This window comes from Taudactylus pleione, unplaced genomic scaffold, assembly GCF_031769625.1.
Source record: "Taudactylus pleione unplaced genomic scaffold, aTauple2 ptg000295l, whole genome shotgun sequence".
In the NCBI taxonomy this organism is placed as follows: Eukaryota; Metazoa; Chordata; class Amphibia; order Anura; family Myobatrachidae; genus Taudactylus; species Taudactylus pleione.
Window position 1 is genome coordinate 56,621 of NW_028284697.1, and position 16,411 is coordinate 73,031.

General features: G+C 44.1%; 1 protein-coding gene across 2 annotated transcripts in view; it reads left to right on the top strand.

Annotated features, from left to right (window-relative positions):
* The window catches only part of DENND2B (DENN domain containing 2B), a 128,445-nt gene that overhangs the window by 20,740 nt on the left and 91,294 nt on the right, over nt 1–16,411 (top strand). For both annotated transcript variants that reach the window (XM_088482777.1, XM_088482778.1), the window contains exons 3-5: nt 2,499–2,647; nt 8,054–8,269; nt 13,286–13,382. In XM_088482777.1, coding sequence (XP_088338903.1) covers nt 2,499–2,647; nt 8,054–8,269; nt 13,286–13,382 — 462 coding nt within the window. The remainder of the gene's footprint in view (nt 1–2,498; nt 2,648–8,053; nt 8,270–13,285; nt 13,383–16,411) is intronic.

Genomic DNA, 16,411 nt, shown 5'->3' on the forward strand with positions numbered 1-16,411 from the left:
CCCTCCTAAATAACGACATTGACTTGGCACATGCACTGGAGGTACTTTCCTTCACTACAGGGGAAATACCTCCCAACTTCCTTCAAATCGCTACTGTCCCGCCAAATTTGGGAGTTGAGAGGTAAGCAATTTAGCGTCATGGACCAAGGGCCTGATTCAGAGGCGCGCGCTATTTGCGTGCGCTCGCTCTGAATCAGGGCGTCCCTATTTTTTTTTTAACCGGCCTCCAGGCCGCTCCCACAGCTGTGGGTGACCACCCACAGCGTGTGCGTGCGGTCTGGCGATGGTCGCGATTATCGCGACCATCGGGCTTGCAAGGAGACCCTGTGGTAGGGTCTCAGGTCTCGCAAGCCCGAGTGGACTTCCTGCTCTAATACTAGTGATGTCAGTAGGGCTGCCCACAAATGGCAGGCGTTCCTTCGGGAACGCCTCCGTTTGTGCAGCCACCCCCCCTCCCCGCCTACAAAATGGGACGAGCTGTCAATCAACATCGACAGCCGCCCCGTTTTGTTGCGAGCCCCGGAGCAAGTGATTTCTCACACACTCCGGGGCTCGCGCGTGCGCAATGGCCCACCATCGACCCGCTTGCGAGCGCTGTGCGCTCGTGGGCGGGTCTGAATCAGGCCCCAAAACCATTACCAGAAAATTCCCCAGTGGTCCCATATCCTAATGTCGCAGTGTGGACTGGCTGAAACAAGAAAACATTGCAAAATAAAATGATTTTCCTCCTAATGTCTCAAAACCATTCACCAATCCCCTTATTCTGTGTAAGATTGGGCTCATTCCCTGACTGACTTTTGCAGAACTGTATAATTGGAGTGGCATAGCTTTAACCTAAACATTATATTATATTCTTAGAAATATATCATATATCACACACAGCGCATCTGTAATATGGTACATTTATTTATTACCAGTTATTTATATAGCGCACACATATTCCACAGCACTTTACAGAGAATATTTGTCCACTCACATCAGCCCCTGCCCCAGTGGAGTTTACAATCTATTATGGGGTCTATTTACTAAGCAGTGTTAGGAGACAGAGTGAAAAGTGATAAGGAGCCAGCCAATCAGCTCTCAACTGTCATTTTTCAAACACAGCTTGTGAGATGGTAGTTAGTAGCTGATTGGCTGGCACCTTATCACTTTTCACTCTTCACTTTTCACTTCTCCTAACACTGCTTAGTAAATAGACCTCTATATTCCCTAACACATGTAAATACACACTAGGGTTAATTTTTGTTGGGAGCCAATTAACCAACTAGTATATTTTTGAATTGTGGGAGGAAACTGGAGTACTCTGAGGAAACCCACGCAAGCACAGGGAGAATATACAAACTCCATACAGTTAGGGCCGTAGTGGGAATCGAACCCACAACCTCAGTGCTGTGAGGCAGTAATACTGTCCACTACACCGTCTGTGCTGCCTGCACTTAACTTAGATTGGTCTGTGCTGGGCCAAAACGGGTTGGCAACAGTATAGCATCTGAGTAACAGAAGGCAGCACGTATTATCGGTGTAGGCGCCTGTAAGCTGACTTGTTGGATTAATGAAATGTTTGGTACCACCCGGGGATCAACCAGGAACCAGTCAATGGAATCTAGGAGTCACCTCCGGTTTGTTGTTTTATTTTAGAAGCGTTGAACCTATTGAGATCTACAGAACATATCCTGGCTAGGTCAGGTGCCACAGTAAAGGCTTAAGCTGGCCACACACTAGACCAACTTTCATCCAACCATCCAACTAGTTGATTGGTTGGAATGAAAATCTGGTAACGTATGGGAGTAACTGATGATCAGCAATTTGCTCCTAAATGCCAGAAAACAGATGAAAATGGTCGTCAGACAAGTTTGTTAAATGTTTGATCTAAACAGTTTGTTCAAACAACAGTTTTTGTTTATTTTCCGGCGTTTGGGAGCAAATTGCTGATTGTCATTTGCTTTCATACCTTACCAGATTTTCATTCCAACCAATCAACTAGTTGGCTGGTTGGATGTAAGTTGGTCTAGTGTGTGGCCAGCTTTAGACGCCATGGCTAAACGGCGCTCAGCAATTAACCAAATCGGGTTTGTACCTAATAAAAGATCTTTCTCTCTCTACCACATATATCTAACACAGCTGAAAAAAAAAAAAAGATGATAGCACCGCAGGAGTTAACAGGCTCTTATTTAAATATAAAACATAATTCGTCATTGACTATATGCCACTCCTTGGGAACGACATCTTTATTCCCGCTCACAAGAGCCCCGTCCGCTCCCCAGCTGGTTGATCTCAGGAGCGAGTCTCGTGAATTCTTTTTGTGTGTGTGTTAGGGATAAGAGAGAAAGGGATGGAGGGATGTGGACATTGTGCCAGAACCCAGCTGCAGATGGGAGAATGAGTCACACAGCAATCTTAGGAGATTTTCTGCTGAGCGCTTGTTCCCTTCACATGATTCTGTTTTTCTAAACCCCAGTCTGTTTTTTCTTCTCTCTCTCTCAAAAAAAAAAATTAAGGTGAATCCCCCAAAGAAAACCCCTACGAAGATGTGGACTTGAAAGGGCGTCTTTTGGGCCGCAAGTCCCAGCTGTCACCGGACAGTTCGATAGAGCCGTCAAACAGGATGTGGAGGACTCCAGACAGGAAGTATACAACTCCGCCCCAGGTGAGTAACTCCTTCTTTCACTTGTGCTGCATGCTGCAAAACATGGCGGACACCGATTAGACCTGTTGGGTACAGACATCACTCTGTTGAGCCACTAGTAGAGGAGCACAACGTAGACTGCTAGTTTTCCTATTTTCAGTCCAACTAGGCCATTGTCTTATCATTCCCTTTTCGAATGTTATTTTATAAAGGAATATATATCGCACACAAAATGGTTTCCCTAATTTCCTGTTACATTTCCACATTTGAAAGATTTGTCTCTGGGTTTTTTGTGTTCCTGGAAATCTCCCAACTTTTTTATGTATTTATTTATTTTTTGCAAAAGGTGGACTACTGACAGGATGTCTTCTATGTGCAGGGAAATATCCGCCCATGATTACATTTTTATGGCCAATATCTTCTGTTCTCATAGCTATGGCATTGGTCACAGTTGGATGGCTCTGTTTAGCCTTCTGTGTCTGTATATACTGTAATTATTATGGTACATTCTAATTTTGCTATTTGTATACAATGATATGCTGGTCATTGTTAGGTACAGTATATCATACAGGTCACTGCAGGCAGCAATATGCTGGGTCCTTGTTCAGAATTAAATGAAAGTCAGTGTAGGCAATAATAGACTGGTCATTGTTGAGTATTAAATGAAGGTCACTGTTGGTAATAATATGCGGGTCATTGTTGATTATAACATGAAGTGCACTGTTGGTAATAATATGCTGGTCATTGTTGATTATAACATGAAGTTCACTGTTGGTAATAATATGCTGGTCATTGTTGAGTATTAAATGAAGGTCACTGTAGGTAATAATATGCTGGTCATTGTTGATTATAACATGAAGGTCACTGTTGGTAATAATATGCGGGTCATTGTTGATTATAACATGAAGTTCACTGTTGGTAATAATATGCGGGTCATTGTTGATTATAACATGAAGTTCACTGTAGGTAATAATATGCGGGTCATTGTTGATTATAACATGAAGTTCACTGTTGGTAATAATATGCGGGTCATTGTTGATTATAACATGAAGTTCACTGTTGGTAATAATATGCGGGTCATTGTTGATTATAACATGAAGTTCACTGTAGGTAATAATAGGCTGGACATTGTTGAGTATAACATGAAGGTCACTGTTGGTAATAATATGCTGGTCATTGTTAATTATAACATGAAGTTCACTGTTGGTAATAATATGCGGGTCATTGTTGATTATAACATGAAGTTCACTGTAGGTAATAATATGCGGGTCATTGTTGATTATAACATGAAGTTTACTGTTGGTAATAATATGCGGGTCATTGTTGATTATAACATGAAGTTCACTGTTTGTAATAATATGCGGGTCATTGTTGATTATAACATGAAGTTCACTGTTGGTAATAATATGCGGGTCCTTGTTGAGTATTAAATGAAGGTCACTGTAGGTAATAATATGCTGGTCATTGTTGATTATAACATGAAGTTCACTGTTGGTAATAATATGCGGGTCCTTGTTGAGTATTAAATGAAGGTCACTGTTGGTAATAATATGCGGGTCCTTGTTGAGTATTAAATGAAGGTCACTGTAGGTAATAATATGCTGGTCATTGTTGATTATAACATGAAGTTCACTGTTGGTAATAATATGCTGGTCCTTGTTGAGTATTAAATGAAGGTCACTGTTGGTAATAATATGCGGGTCATTGTTGATTATAACATGAAGGTCACTGTAGGTAATAATATGCTGGTCATTGTTGATTATAACATGAAGTTCACTGTTGGTAATAATATGCGGGTAATTGTTGAGTATAACATGAAGTTCACTGTAGGTAATAATATGCTGGTCATTGTTGAGTATAACATGAAGTTCACTGTAGGTAATAATATGCTGGTCATTGTTGATTATAACATGAAGTTCACTGTTGGTAATAATATGCGGGTCATTGTTGATTATAACATGAAGTTCACTGTAGGTAATAATATGCGGGTCATTGTTAATTATAACATGAAGTTCACTGTTGGTAATAATATGCGGGTCATTGTTGATTATAACATGAAGTTCACTGTAGGTAATAATATGCGGGTCATTGTTGATTATAACATGAAGTTCACTGTTGGTAATAATATGCGGGTCATTGTTGATTATAACATGAAGTTCACTGTTGGTAATAATATGCTGGTCATTGTTGATTATAACATGAAGGTCACTGTAGGTAATAATATGCGGGTCATTGTTGATTATAACATGAAGGTCACTGTAGGTAATAATAGGCTGGACATTGTTGAGTATAACATGAAGGTCACTGTAGGTAATAATAGGCTGGTCATTGTTGAGTATAACATGAAGTTCACTGTTGGTAATAATATGCGGGTCATTGTTGAGTATTAAATGAAGGTCACTGTAGGTAATAATATGCGGGTCATTGTTGAGTATTAAATGAAGGTCACTGTAGGCAATAATATGCTGGTCATTGTTGAGTATAACATGAAGTTCACTGTAGGTAATAATATGCGGGTCATTGTTGATTATAACATGAAGTTCACTGTTGGTAATAATATGCGGGTCATTGTTGATTATAACATGAAGTTCACTGTAGGTAATAATATGCGGGTCATTGTTGATTATAACATGAAGGTCACTGTAGGTAATAATAGGCTGGACATTGTTGAGTATAACATGAAGGTCACTGTAGGTAATAATAGGCTGGTCATTGTTGAGTATAACATGAAGTTCACTGTTGGTAATAATATGCGGGTCATTGTTGAGTATTAAATGAAGGTCACTGTAGGTAATAATATGCGGGTCATTGTTGAGTATTAAATGAAGGTCACTGTAGGTAATAATATGCTGGTCATTGTTGAGTATAACATGAAGTTCACTGTAGGTAATAATATGCGGGTCATTGTTGATTATAACATGAAGTTCACTGTAGGTAATAATATGCGGGTCATTGTTGATTATAACATGAAGTTCACTGTTGGTAATAATATGCGGGTCATTGTTGAGTATAACATGAAGTTCACTGTTGGTAATAATATGCGGGTCATTGTTGAGTATTAAATGAAGGTCACTGTAGGTAATAATATGCTGGTCATTGTTGAGTATAACATGAAGTTCACTGTAGGTAATAATAGGCTGGGCATTGTTGAGTATAACATGAAGTTCACTGTAGGTAATAATATGCTGGTAATTGTTGATTATACCATTATGGTGACTGCAGGTAATAATATGCGGGTCATTTTTAATATAACATTATGGTAACTGCAATAATATGTTGGTCATCGTTGAGTATAATATGATGGTCACTCACTGCAGACAATAATATGGTCATTGTAGCATATATAACATAATGGAGACTGCAGGCAATAATATGGTCATTGTTGAGTATAAGATTATGGTGACCGCAGGCAATAATATGCTGGTCATTGTTGAGTATATGACCTTCATTTTGGTACAGTGATATTCGTCTAATTAATAGCATTCTATGCCCAAATTTATATTTCCTATCTTGCAAAGTTAATTAACTTTTTTACCCAGAGTGTTTGTTGTCTCCTTTAGGATAGCTCAGAGGTTACCCTATTTAGGCCCGTACTCAATTTGGAGCGAAAACCCGTCAAACCCGATGACGTCATTTTCGCCTGTTTCAATTATCCCCATAATCAATTTCAAAGACTTTTCGCCGGTGCGAAAAGTCTTTGTAAAAAAACAGGGATACGTTTTCTCCACTGAATAGGTGGTGAAAAAAGTGCAGAATTGGGGTTATGGGGTACAGGCTTTAAAAAAAATAGCCTGCGTCCCTGGGAGTATCCCCTAAAAGTAATGTGTGTCAAAAAAAAATAAATCAGGACACCCCAAAAAAATGTACTTTAATTTTGGGGGTGAAAAAAAATAGGGGAACAAAGTTTTAAACTAGCGAAATTGTTTCAGGGGGGGTCCCCATGTATGCGGCAGGTGTTTTCAAGAATGCGGGTATTAGCGGCAGGTGCATTTAAAGAATTTTCAAAATTCATCTTAGGGACTTAAAAATATGCTTGCACCCATTTTCATGTACCCCAAATTTGATGGGACTAGTCCTCTCCCCCCCCTCCCCCCCCAAAAAGCTAAGTGCTATTCTTCACCCATTCTTCACAGGCGCATTTAAGCACCTGCTGCGTCTATTTAAAAACACTGATTACCTTCCCATGTCTGGACATCTTTAGGGGGGTGCCAGGAACATTTCCCGAAAATTCCCTGGATTTTTCGAAACTTAACTTTCCGCCGGGTCTCGATTTCGCCGGATCCTAATTGAATACAGGGATAAAGCGGGCACACGTCCGATACTTTATCCCTGAAAAACCTGCGATAATTATGATTGAGGGCCATATTCAATTTGATGCCGAAAAGTCCGAGGTCGGACTTTTCGCCATCAAATTGAATATGGCCCTCAATTTGTAACAGGAGGTTGCTTCCTGCTGAGTCCGCCAATAGATGTACAGTCTAGTTTGCATGAAAATAATTTGATTGTGTAATTTGTGTAATTTGCAGCATTGTGTATAATTACGCCAAATGCATCATCATGTATGATCATCGGGAAATATGATGTCTCCAGATTCAGGGAGTGCATTCAGACATTGACAGGTCCACATGTACTTGGATATAAAAAATATATGTCATATTACCTGGGAATATGGATTTCAGGTACTCTCGTCCCTTCTGTCACCCTGTAGTTAGTGTGATTGTGGTGGTTAGTAGTTTTATTTCTTACAAATCGGTTACTACCCAAACACTCATGTAGATATGGCATTTGTGGGTACGCTTATAATGGTGTCTTTGGGGAAAAATTATATTACTTAGGTTTTTATTATTCTCTTGCATCATATTTCCTGTAACATCTCCTATGTCCTGCTCTGGAACAGACACTGAGATTCAGCCGTCACGGGCGAGTAAGACTACAGAGAGGTGACATTTACACCGAGGCGCACAATTGTATGTGGTGACTTTTGCCCGAAGAGACCGCCTGTGACATCATTGTGTCTCCTGTCATTATCTGTGACATCATATTTTGAGGCAATTTAAATATTTGTGACCTATTTTTACACCTAAAAAACCTTTATGAACTTGCCCAGCTGTATCCATACTTTAAAGTTATGTGGAGCTATGATTTAATTCCCGCCTACTGCGCCGGATGATACTGCCGCCTCTGCCTGCTGGCATTATTATATTCCCTAGTCCCAGCATGGTCACTATTGGTTCTGTGACTTTGAAGTATGAAGCTGCAGAATGGCGCAATGGGCGGGGATCCCGAGAATACACTTTGATATACCCTGTTCTTTAAATCAGGTCTTTACAAATCAGGTCCTCATGCCCAATTTTATCAGGTATAATGTATAATTTATGTCACTATAACCCGAATCTCTCTGATCACAAATGTTTTTTTATCTTCCAGGTGACGTCTAAGAGTGGTAGCCATTCACTGCGCGTCGGGAATTCCTCCGAGAGGAAAGGTCACCGTGTGACTCGTCTGCCCAAACGGCACAGCCATGATGACATGCTGCTACTGGCCCAGCTGACAATCCCTCCGTCTCCCTCCAGCCTGAATGAAGATAGCCTGAGCACCACCAGCGGGCTCCTGTCCTCACGTAGGGCCCGCAGGATTCCCAAGGTAAGGATTGTGAGGTTGGGCACTGTAAGGATTATCCGAGGGACAGGACCCATCTCTCTACATGATATGTCTCAGCATTTTTACTAATGGTACTTATATATCCTAGACATAGACCAATGGGTGAGTGTTATTTCAATACGGCTTAATCTTAGATTATACTATAAATGTTTCTGGTTAGTAGATCATAACTGCAGAAACCAATCTTGGAGCTTCTTAGTGGCTGTACGTGTAGCACCCTCCCTCCAGGATACACTGATACTTCGGGATGCAGTCAGGAAGCCGATGTTCGCAATGCCGACCGCCAGCTTCCCGCCTGTCAAATCCCGGCAAGGTACAAATGACAGGCGTAGAAATCCCGACGTTGGGGTTAGGCACTTGGGAGGAGATTAGGGTTAGGCACCCCTAAAGGAGGGTTAGGGGGTAAAAAAAGGTTAGTTAATACCTACCTTTTGTAGCTTCGGGATCTTCACCCCTGCCGGGCTTCCGCTGTCGGCATTTGAACCGCTGGCCATGCGGCTGGCAGTAAATCATACTGATTCCGATACTTCCATATTACAGTCTGGTTGCCGTGAGGCAGGGCCAGATTAAGGTTTGTGGGGACCCCAGGGCAACTAACGTGGGGGCCCCTACGAAAAATAATTGTCAATAAGTTATGCTGCTGATGTTAATAGAAAGTATTACGTGTAAATACTCCCAGCACCACAAGGCCCCCAGTTCACATTATGACCACACAAAACCCCCAGTTCACATATGTCACAGTGCCCCCCATGCTGGTGATGTAGCTATGTGTGGGGGGCCCTGGGGCGGCCGCCCAGGTGATAATCAGGCTCTGCCGTAAGGTGACCCCACCATTCTGCCATGAGCTCTCATCTTAACTTGCTGCTCCATGCTCCTTCCTCCCTGTCTACCCCATCTGCGTCACACCTGTCTGTCTGCCCCTCCCCTTTAGAATGTAAGCTCACACGAGCAGGGCCCTCTACCCTCTTGTGCTTCTCCTTACTTTACTTTAATCTACTTCTTACTCACCACTAGGGCACCTAACACTTGGTTGCTTATCTGGGTGTTTTGGTCGCTAATGTAGCAATGTATATTGTCCCCTGTACTGTAAGTCAATGGTCAACCGATTTCTTTATGTACTTTGTAAGGCGCTGCGGAACACTTGTGCCGCCATACAAATTTATGATAATAATAATGTTGTCTCTCACTGGATGATACATGAGTAATCCCGATGGTGTCAGGTTTCTTCATATTGGTATCACTAGATCCAAAACCGCAGTTCTGTATGGTATAAGGCATTCACTGCTGTTGTCCAGCTACAGACTGATATGTTCTCATGATAATTGGGCTTGAATATCACCCCGCTGTGTTGCTGCTGCCACTGACATTTCACAAATGACAATTGGAGAGCAACTGAGACGTGAATCTACAGTCACCTTCATTGTGCAGCTTCCGGGTCTGTGGATTGGGAGGCGGTGTGATGTGTGAGTCGTACAGACTCAGGGCCTGATTCAGAGCCGCTCGCAAGCGGCCGCACGTTCGCTCTGAGCGACGTTGCGCATGCGTATGAGTCGTAATGCACATGCGCAAACCAGTCATTGCGGTCGGAAATCGTGTGTTCGCAAAACAGCTGACGCCTGGTTGATGCGGATGGAAAACACTGTCACAGGCAACGTTCCAGAACACAATGACTGAATTAAATACAAATCTGGGGACCATGTCATGTAGAGCATGTGTCACGACCAGGGTTTCTCGGCATAGGGGACGACGGGTATTACCTGTGAGGGCGCTGTGGCGTGGTCCTTCCGGCGGAGGGGCTGGCGTCAGGCACTGTGTCATTCTGGCCGGGGTAGGCCTGGTGGTGTATCCATTCCATTCTGGGCGCTGCCATCTTGCCTCTGGCCATGTGACTTAGCTGCTCCAGTCCTGGCATGTTACATGCTCTCTCTGACCTATCACGATTCTGCACTGGGTACTTAAGGGAGTTCAGAACTTCCAATGGTTGCCAGTGCAACGTGTTTCACAGCGTATGCTGTGAGAGAGGTCCTGTGCTCCTGTATACCTGTTTGAGTGCTCGCCTGTACTCTTGCTGGATCCCAGCTTCCAAGTAGCCTACACCGTTCTGCCTGCTCCCAGTCTCCTGCTGGAACCATCCTGCACTTTCTATTTACCCTCTCCCTGCCAAAGGACCTGTGTGTACAGTTAACCCTGAACCTACACTGCCTCCATTTACCTGTTTTCCACACTGAGCCATCTCAGTACAAACTCTTCACTTAATTCATCAGCTGCTGCTAATCTATTTACTCCATTATATCTCCGGATTTCACCGCACCAGTTTCAATCAGTACTGTTTTCCTGTCTGCAGCCTTGCAGTGACCATTTGGATTACAAAGACTATTTGTTCTGCCACTACCTGGACATTACCTATACATACTTCACTACAGTTTCTAATCATCACCCTCCATTTAATATCTTGGACTTTATTTTATTATCCGTGTACATGTTTGCAAGTTCACTCATTAAAAGACCCACTTTTCAATTTAAATCTGTCCAGGTGTCTGCTCCTATTTTTCCACCCCGGGTCCACAACAAACTCAGATCCTAACAGTATGCCAGTGACACTCATTGACCCATTGGGGACACTGACATTCAGGAAGACACCTCTCCCGTCAGGAATGAAATTCTGGAACAAGATGATCCTTCAGTACCAGTATCGCTTGCTACTGACCTCTTCCTCCAAGAGAATGGCTGCAGCCAAACCATGCCAGGAAGCCAGACAGACGCGCCCACCACATTGCGGGAATTCTGAGAGCCCTTCATGGCTGGAAACAACCACTCAGAGATATAGTGCTCGTTAGGCTGGCGCTACATGTGCCCTTGTCTGTATGACCAAAATATATGGAGATGGAGATGATTCGTCTGACCATGTCACCTTCCTCTCCTGCTCGGTGCTCTCTATCCCACTGAACGTACAAATGTGCATTACCAGATGTGACGCACTGTGATACTCTACAGTCCAAGGGTGATTTCCAGCTCTGTGGAGTTCTTGTCAGTCCTTTGATTAAACTGGCAACTGGTACCACAGGTTGGAAACTGTTAGCCTTGCACCTCAAATCAGTGCACACATATCTCAATCCTGGAGTATGTGCCTCAGCACAATGTTGCCTGTTGCAAGTGGTGTCTTTCATCGAAATTCCATTTGGCAATCACCTAGGACACCATTTCTCATGAGTGATTAGTATATGGAGCTGTCTTGGCCACTGAAACCCTCATTATTGCATGGCAGCAAGAGGAGCCCAGCATTTTATCCTGGGCACACCTGCGGAAGGGGGGGGGGGTTTCCATTTGCCCAGAAACCCCTTATGTATTCAAATTACCATCTCCTAAAACCGGCAGCAGCATGGTCCAAACACTGCCCACTGTCATAGAGAAGGCAGGGCAGGTCCATAGATGGTTTAAACAATACAGCCGCCTCCAGCAATGCTTGGTGATTGCACTTGACGTTTACTGTGCTACATCCATTTTGATGGATAAAGTATCACACTTAAAGGAACTTTAATTTGCCCATAATCCAAACCACATGCACTGTGCAGCCGCAGACCACATGTCTTAGACACATTAACGAATAGAAAAAAAGATTATCACTGCTCTGACATATAGTATGAAAATGACTTCAATAAACTAAAGAATACTTAAAAAATCGAATTCATAAAAAAGTGCTTAATTCATATAATAAAGCATATTTTTATTTATAATAATCCGTCACCGCCATGCTGAGTTGGCGGTAAGAGAACAAGTATTGCGACAGTACAAGTACTTTTGCGATTCTCAAGCGTTAGGAAATCCTGGGGTTGCCCTGTGTGATGGGATGATTTAGTGTCACTAGCCATATGTGTGGATGGCCTTGCTTTCTATATGCTTGGTGTCCCTCATATACCCATTTTCTTTATTGTGTGTCTAGCATGTATGGACTCGGTTGTCTTAGATCTGGTTGAACATATGTATTTTCCATAGGACTCTCCACCTCTCTACAAATCTTCAAACGGGGTCTCAAGACTCACTACTTCAAAGCCTTCCAGCTCTCATCCCAACCTGCTGCTTACATGCTTCTTCCTCACTGTCTACCCCATCTGTGTCACCCCTGTCTGTCTCCCCCCCCCCCACCTATAGACTGTAAGCTCTCACGAGCAGGGCCCTCTTCCCTTATGTGCTTCTCCTTCCCTCACTCATACGATCATCTACTCAAAACCCTCCACAAGGGCACTTAGCCATTGGTAGCTGACGCCCAGATGCTTGTTTGAGTGTTATGATCGCTGCAGCAATGTTTATGAGCTATGGGGGTCATTCAGACCCGCTCGCGAGCGCAGGACGCTCGCAAGCGGGTCGATGTTTCCCCACTGCGCATGCGCACGACGGAGGGAGCTCCGTCGTGCGCATGCGCGAGACCCGGATAGCGACGGGCTCTCCGTCGCTCCGGGTCTCGCACCAAAGGGGGCATGCTGTCGATGTTGATTGACAGCACGCCCCCTTTGGTGGGCGTGCCGGGGGAGTGGCTGCCAGACGGAGGCGTTCCCATGGGAATGCCTACCGTCTGAAGCCGGCCCCACTGACATCACTAGTGATGTCAGTGGGAGTGATTTTGGCTCTGATAGAGCCAAAATCACTCCAGGGCTTGCGGCAGCGAGACCCTACCATCGCAAGTCCGATGGTCGCGATGGTCTTGACCATCGCGACCATCATCATGGACGCTCGCATAAGCTGTGGGTGGTCACCCACAGCTATGCGAGCGTCCAGGAGGCCGCTCCATTTTCATGGAGGGCCCTGATTCAGAGCGAGCGCTCTGGTCAGATGTTCTTATTCTGTATTGTCTTGTACTGTAAGTCGCTGTTTTACGAGTTTGCTCATTTGTTAATGTACTTTGTGAGGCGCTGCGGAACCCTTGTGACGCCATATAAATAAAGGATAATAATAATAATAGGAAGGCTGCAACAGCGATAACTGTTTTCCCCTCTCTTACAGCTCGTGCAAAGGATTAACGCTATCTATAGCGCAAAACGAGGCAAGAAGAGGTTGAAAAAACTTTCTATGTCCAACGTTGAGACAGCGTCACTAAGAGGTACTGAGTAATACACTGACACAATGTTCTGGTCGGTCTGTTACATTTCTATTTGCATGTCCAGCTCCTGACACCAAGGGCCATATTCAGTTAGAAGCGAAACGCCGAGATCCGCAAAAAAGTATCGCCAATTGTGATTTTTTTTCGCCTGTAGGAAACTTATCTCCGTATTCAATTTCACCCGCTTTTCGCGTCCGCAGAAAGTCGATGCGATGTAATAGGCGAAAAAGATTCGCCTCTGAATAGCAAGAGAAAATAAGTGCAACATTTTTATTTTAGGTGCAAAGGTGGGGAAACCACTCAGAACCCTTGGGACAGCCCCCCCAAAGGACAACTGTGTCAAAAAAAATATAAGAACATCCCAAAAATGTGTTTTGATTTTTGGGGCGAAAAAGCACAAAGTGGGGGGACAACTATGCAAACTAGCGAAATAAGGTTCTGGGGGTGCTCTAAGAAGGGGGCAAGTGTTTTTTAGATTGCAGGTGCTTTTATGAGGGAGGAATTTCACTTTTCTTAAAATTCCACTTTTGAGACATTAAAAGATGCTAGCACCCATTTTCAGGTACCCCAAATCTGCTACTTACTTGCTTTAAGCCATTCTTCACCACTTGTGCAAAGACACTAATTAGAGGCAATTGTACCAACTTAAGTACACCAAACAGTTTTTTGTAGGACTAATCGGGGACTACTACATTGATCCCCAATTTTCTGAATCGTTTTGGGGGGGGTTCAGTCTGATTTCCATGATTCTGACACCACTTTCCGCCTGTTCTGACTTAGCGTGTCGCCATTTTCACGTCTTTTGGAATTAAATAGGGCGAATAGCGGGGGTGTGCACGATAAGTTTCCACGGACAAAAGACGCGATGTAGGCGAAAAGTCTGACATGCGAAACTTTATGGCGGGTGCAAAACTAATTGAATACCGCCCATACTTTAGTTTTGACCATCTGAAATCTCCGGCAGCTTGCCTCTACTGCTGTATTTCGGCTGCAGACGCACTGGCGTTTGCTATGTGTTTTTTATTGCATATTGCGGAGTACGTATAGACCTTAAAGACTGCGGCCCTGATTCAGAGCCGGACGCTCTGACCAGAGCGCTCGCTCTGAATCAGGGCCCACCTCCATTAAGATGGAGCGTCTTCCTGGACGCTCGTATAGCTGTGGGTCACCACCTACAGCATATACGAGCGTCCAACAAGATGGTCGCGATGGTCTTGACCATCGCGACCATCGGACTTGCGAGTGAAACCCTGTGGTCGGGTTTCTCAACCGCAAGCCCAGGAGTGATTTTGGCTCTATCAGAGCCAAAATCACTCCCACTGACATCACTAGTGATGTCAGTGGGGCCGGCTTCAGACGGTAGGCGTTCCCATAGGAAACAAAGGGCCTGATTCAGAGCCACTCGTAAGTGGCAGCTCGTTCGCTCCGAGCGATGTTTTCCCAACTGCGCATGCGTACGGATCGTTATACGCATGCGCGAACCAGTCAGTGCGGCCGAAATTCATGTGCTCGCAAAATAGCGAATGCCTGATAATTTGAGTGACAGGATGAGGCGTATGTGGGTGGTAACAGGGGAAGGTGCTTGAAAACGGGGAGTGGAGATCCGATTGCAGGCGTGCTTAAAGGTCAAAACGGGCGTTTTATGGGTGTGCATATTTAAAACAGCAGCGTCATTGACCACGTCACTGGGTTATTTTATAGCCAGAACTGCTTGCAAAATTGTGGTAGCAAAAACCAACCACAAGAATAGCGAGCAGCTCATACCCTGTTCGATGTACTAGATTAATCTAATAAATAGCGGACATGACGTAGGATGCGAGCGGACAGGGGGCGTAGTTTCCCAAAAAACGACCGCAAGTTTTGTTCGCTCGTTCAGACCTAGAGGCGTGAACAGACCGCAAAGAGCGAACGGTTCATTTGAATAGCCACCCCTATTTTCTGGACGAGCGAGCGCAAATAGCGACCGGCTCTGAATCAGGCCCAAAGTTCTCCTGCAAAAATATGCTAATTTTGCAATCGCAAAGCCGGCATAGAGACACCCACTACCGCTGTCTCACATCCATAAGACCAAGCAGACCTGCGTATACATCAGTAACATCGAATAACATCGGCCCCTCACGCACAATTACAGCAGCCCTGACCTGTCCCAGAAATTAAAACACTCATCGCACGCAGTGAGTACACAAGCTGCGTATCCCGTCGCAGTGGCTAATTTATGCATCCCCAAGTAATGGCGTTCAACCGGACAGGCACTCCTGCGTTTCTCCGACCACTCCCACGTCACCACCCCCCAAAGGCTGACGTCCCGTCACTTAGTCTGCCATGACTTTCTTTCTGCATGCGTGATCGCAGAGCCAGCGCAACGCTATCTCATGCACGTGCACTGCAATACATACACATGCGCAGTACGCATCATCGGCCGATCTGCGTATACGGTTGCAATTGCAATCCATGCTGTACCGGGCCCTATATACTGCATGCAATGAGCTCTGTATTAGTGCCCATGCAGTCTATTGTGCTTTGTTCATCTGTCATTTCTGCACCACCAGCGACGGATTGTCGTAATTCCCCCAATTCCCAACATATTGGATTTCCTTGATTTGCTGATCCCGACCAAATTATGATCGAGATCAGCAAACTTTGGATTTTTATCATGAAGAATTTCTCTGACTTCCTGACGGATTAATAGTCGCCGATTGGGAAAATCGTTATCATTCAGTCGTTCATTTTTATTGTGTAGTGGATATGCGCCATTAGTCTGAAGTGCGTAGAGGGTATTACTGACTGCCCCCCTCCTTACATTATCTACATTATTCCCAGTATGGTATGTTCCATCAGTCGCCGTAGGTCTGGGGTGTCCTGCACATGTCACCAGATGATTTACTTTAAAAAAAAAAAAAAAAAGTTTTTATTAATGAGCGAGAACAGAAGGAAGTACATAGAGCACATCCAGCGATATACAATGCATGGCCATTGAGCAGTAGGAGTGGTAATAATCAGAATATTATACATAACAAAGTTATACATTT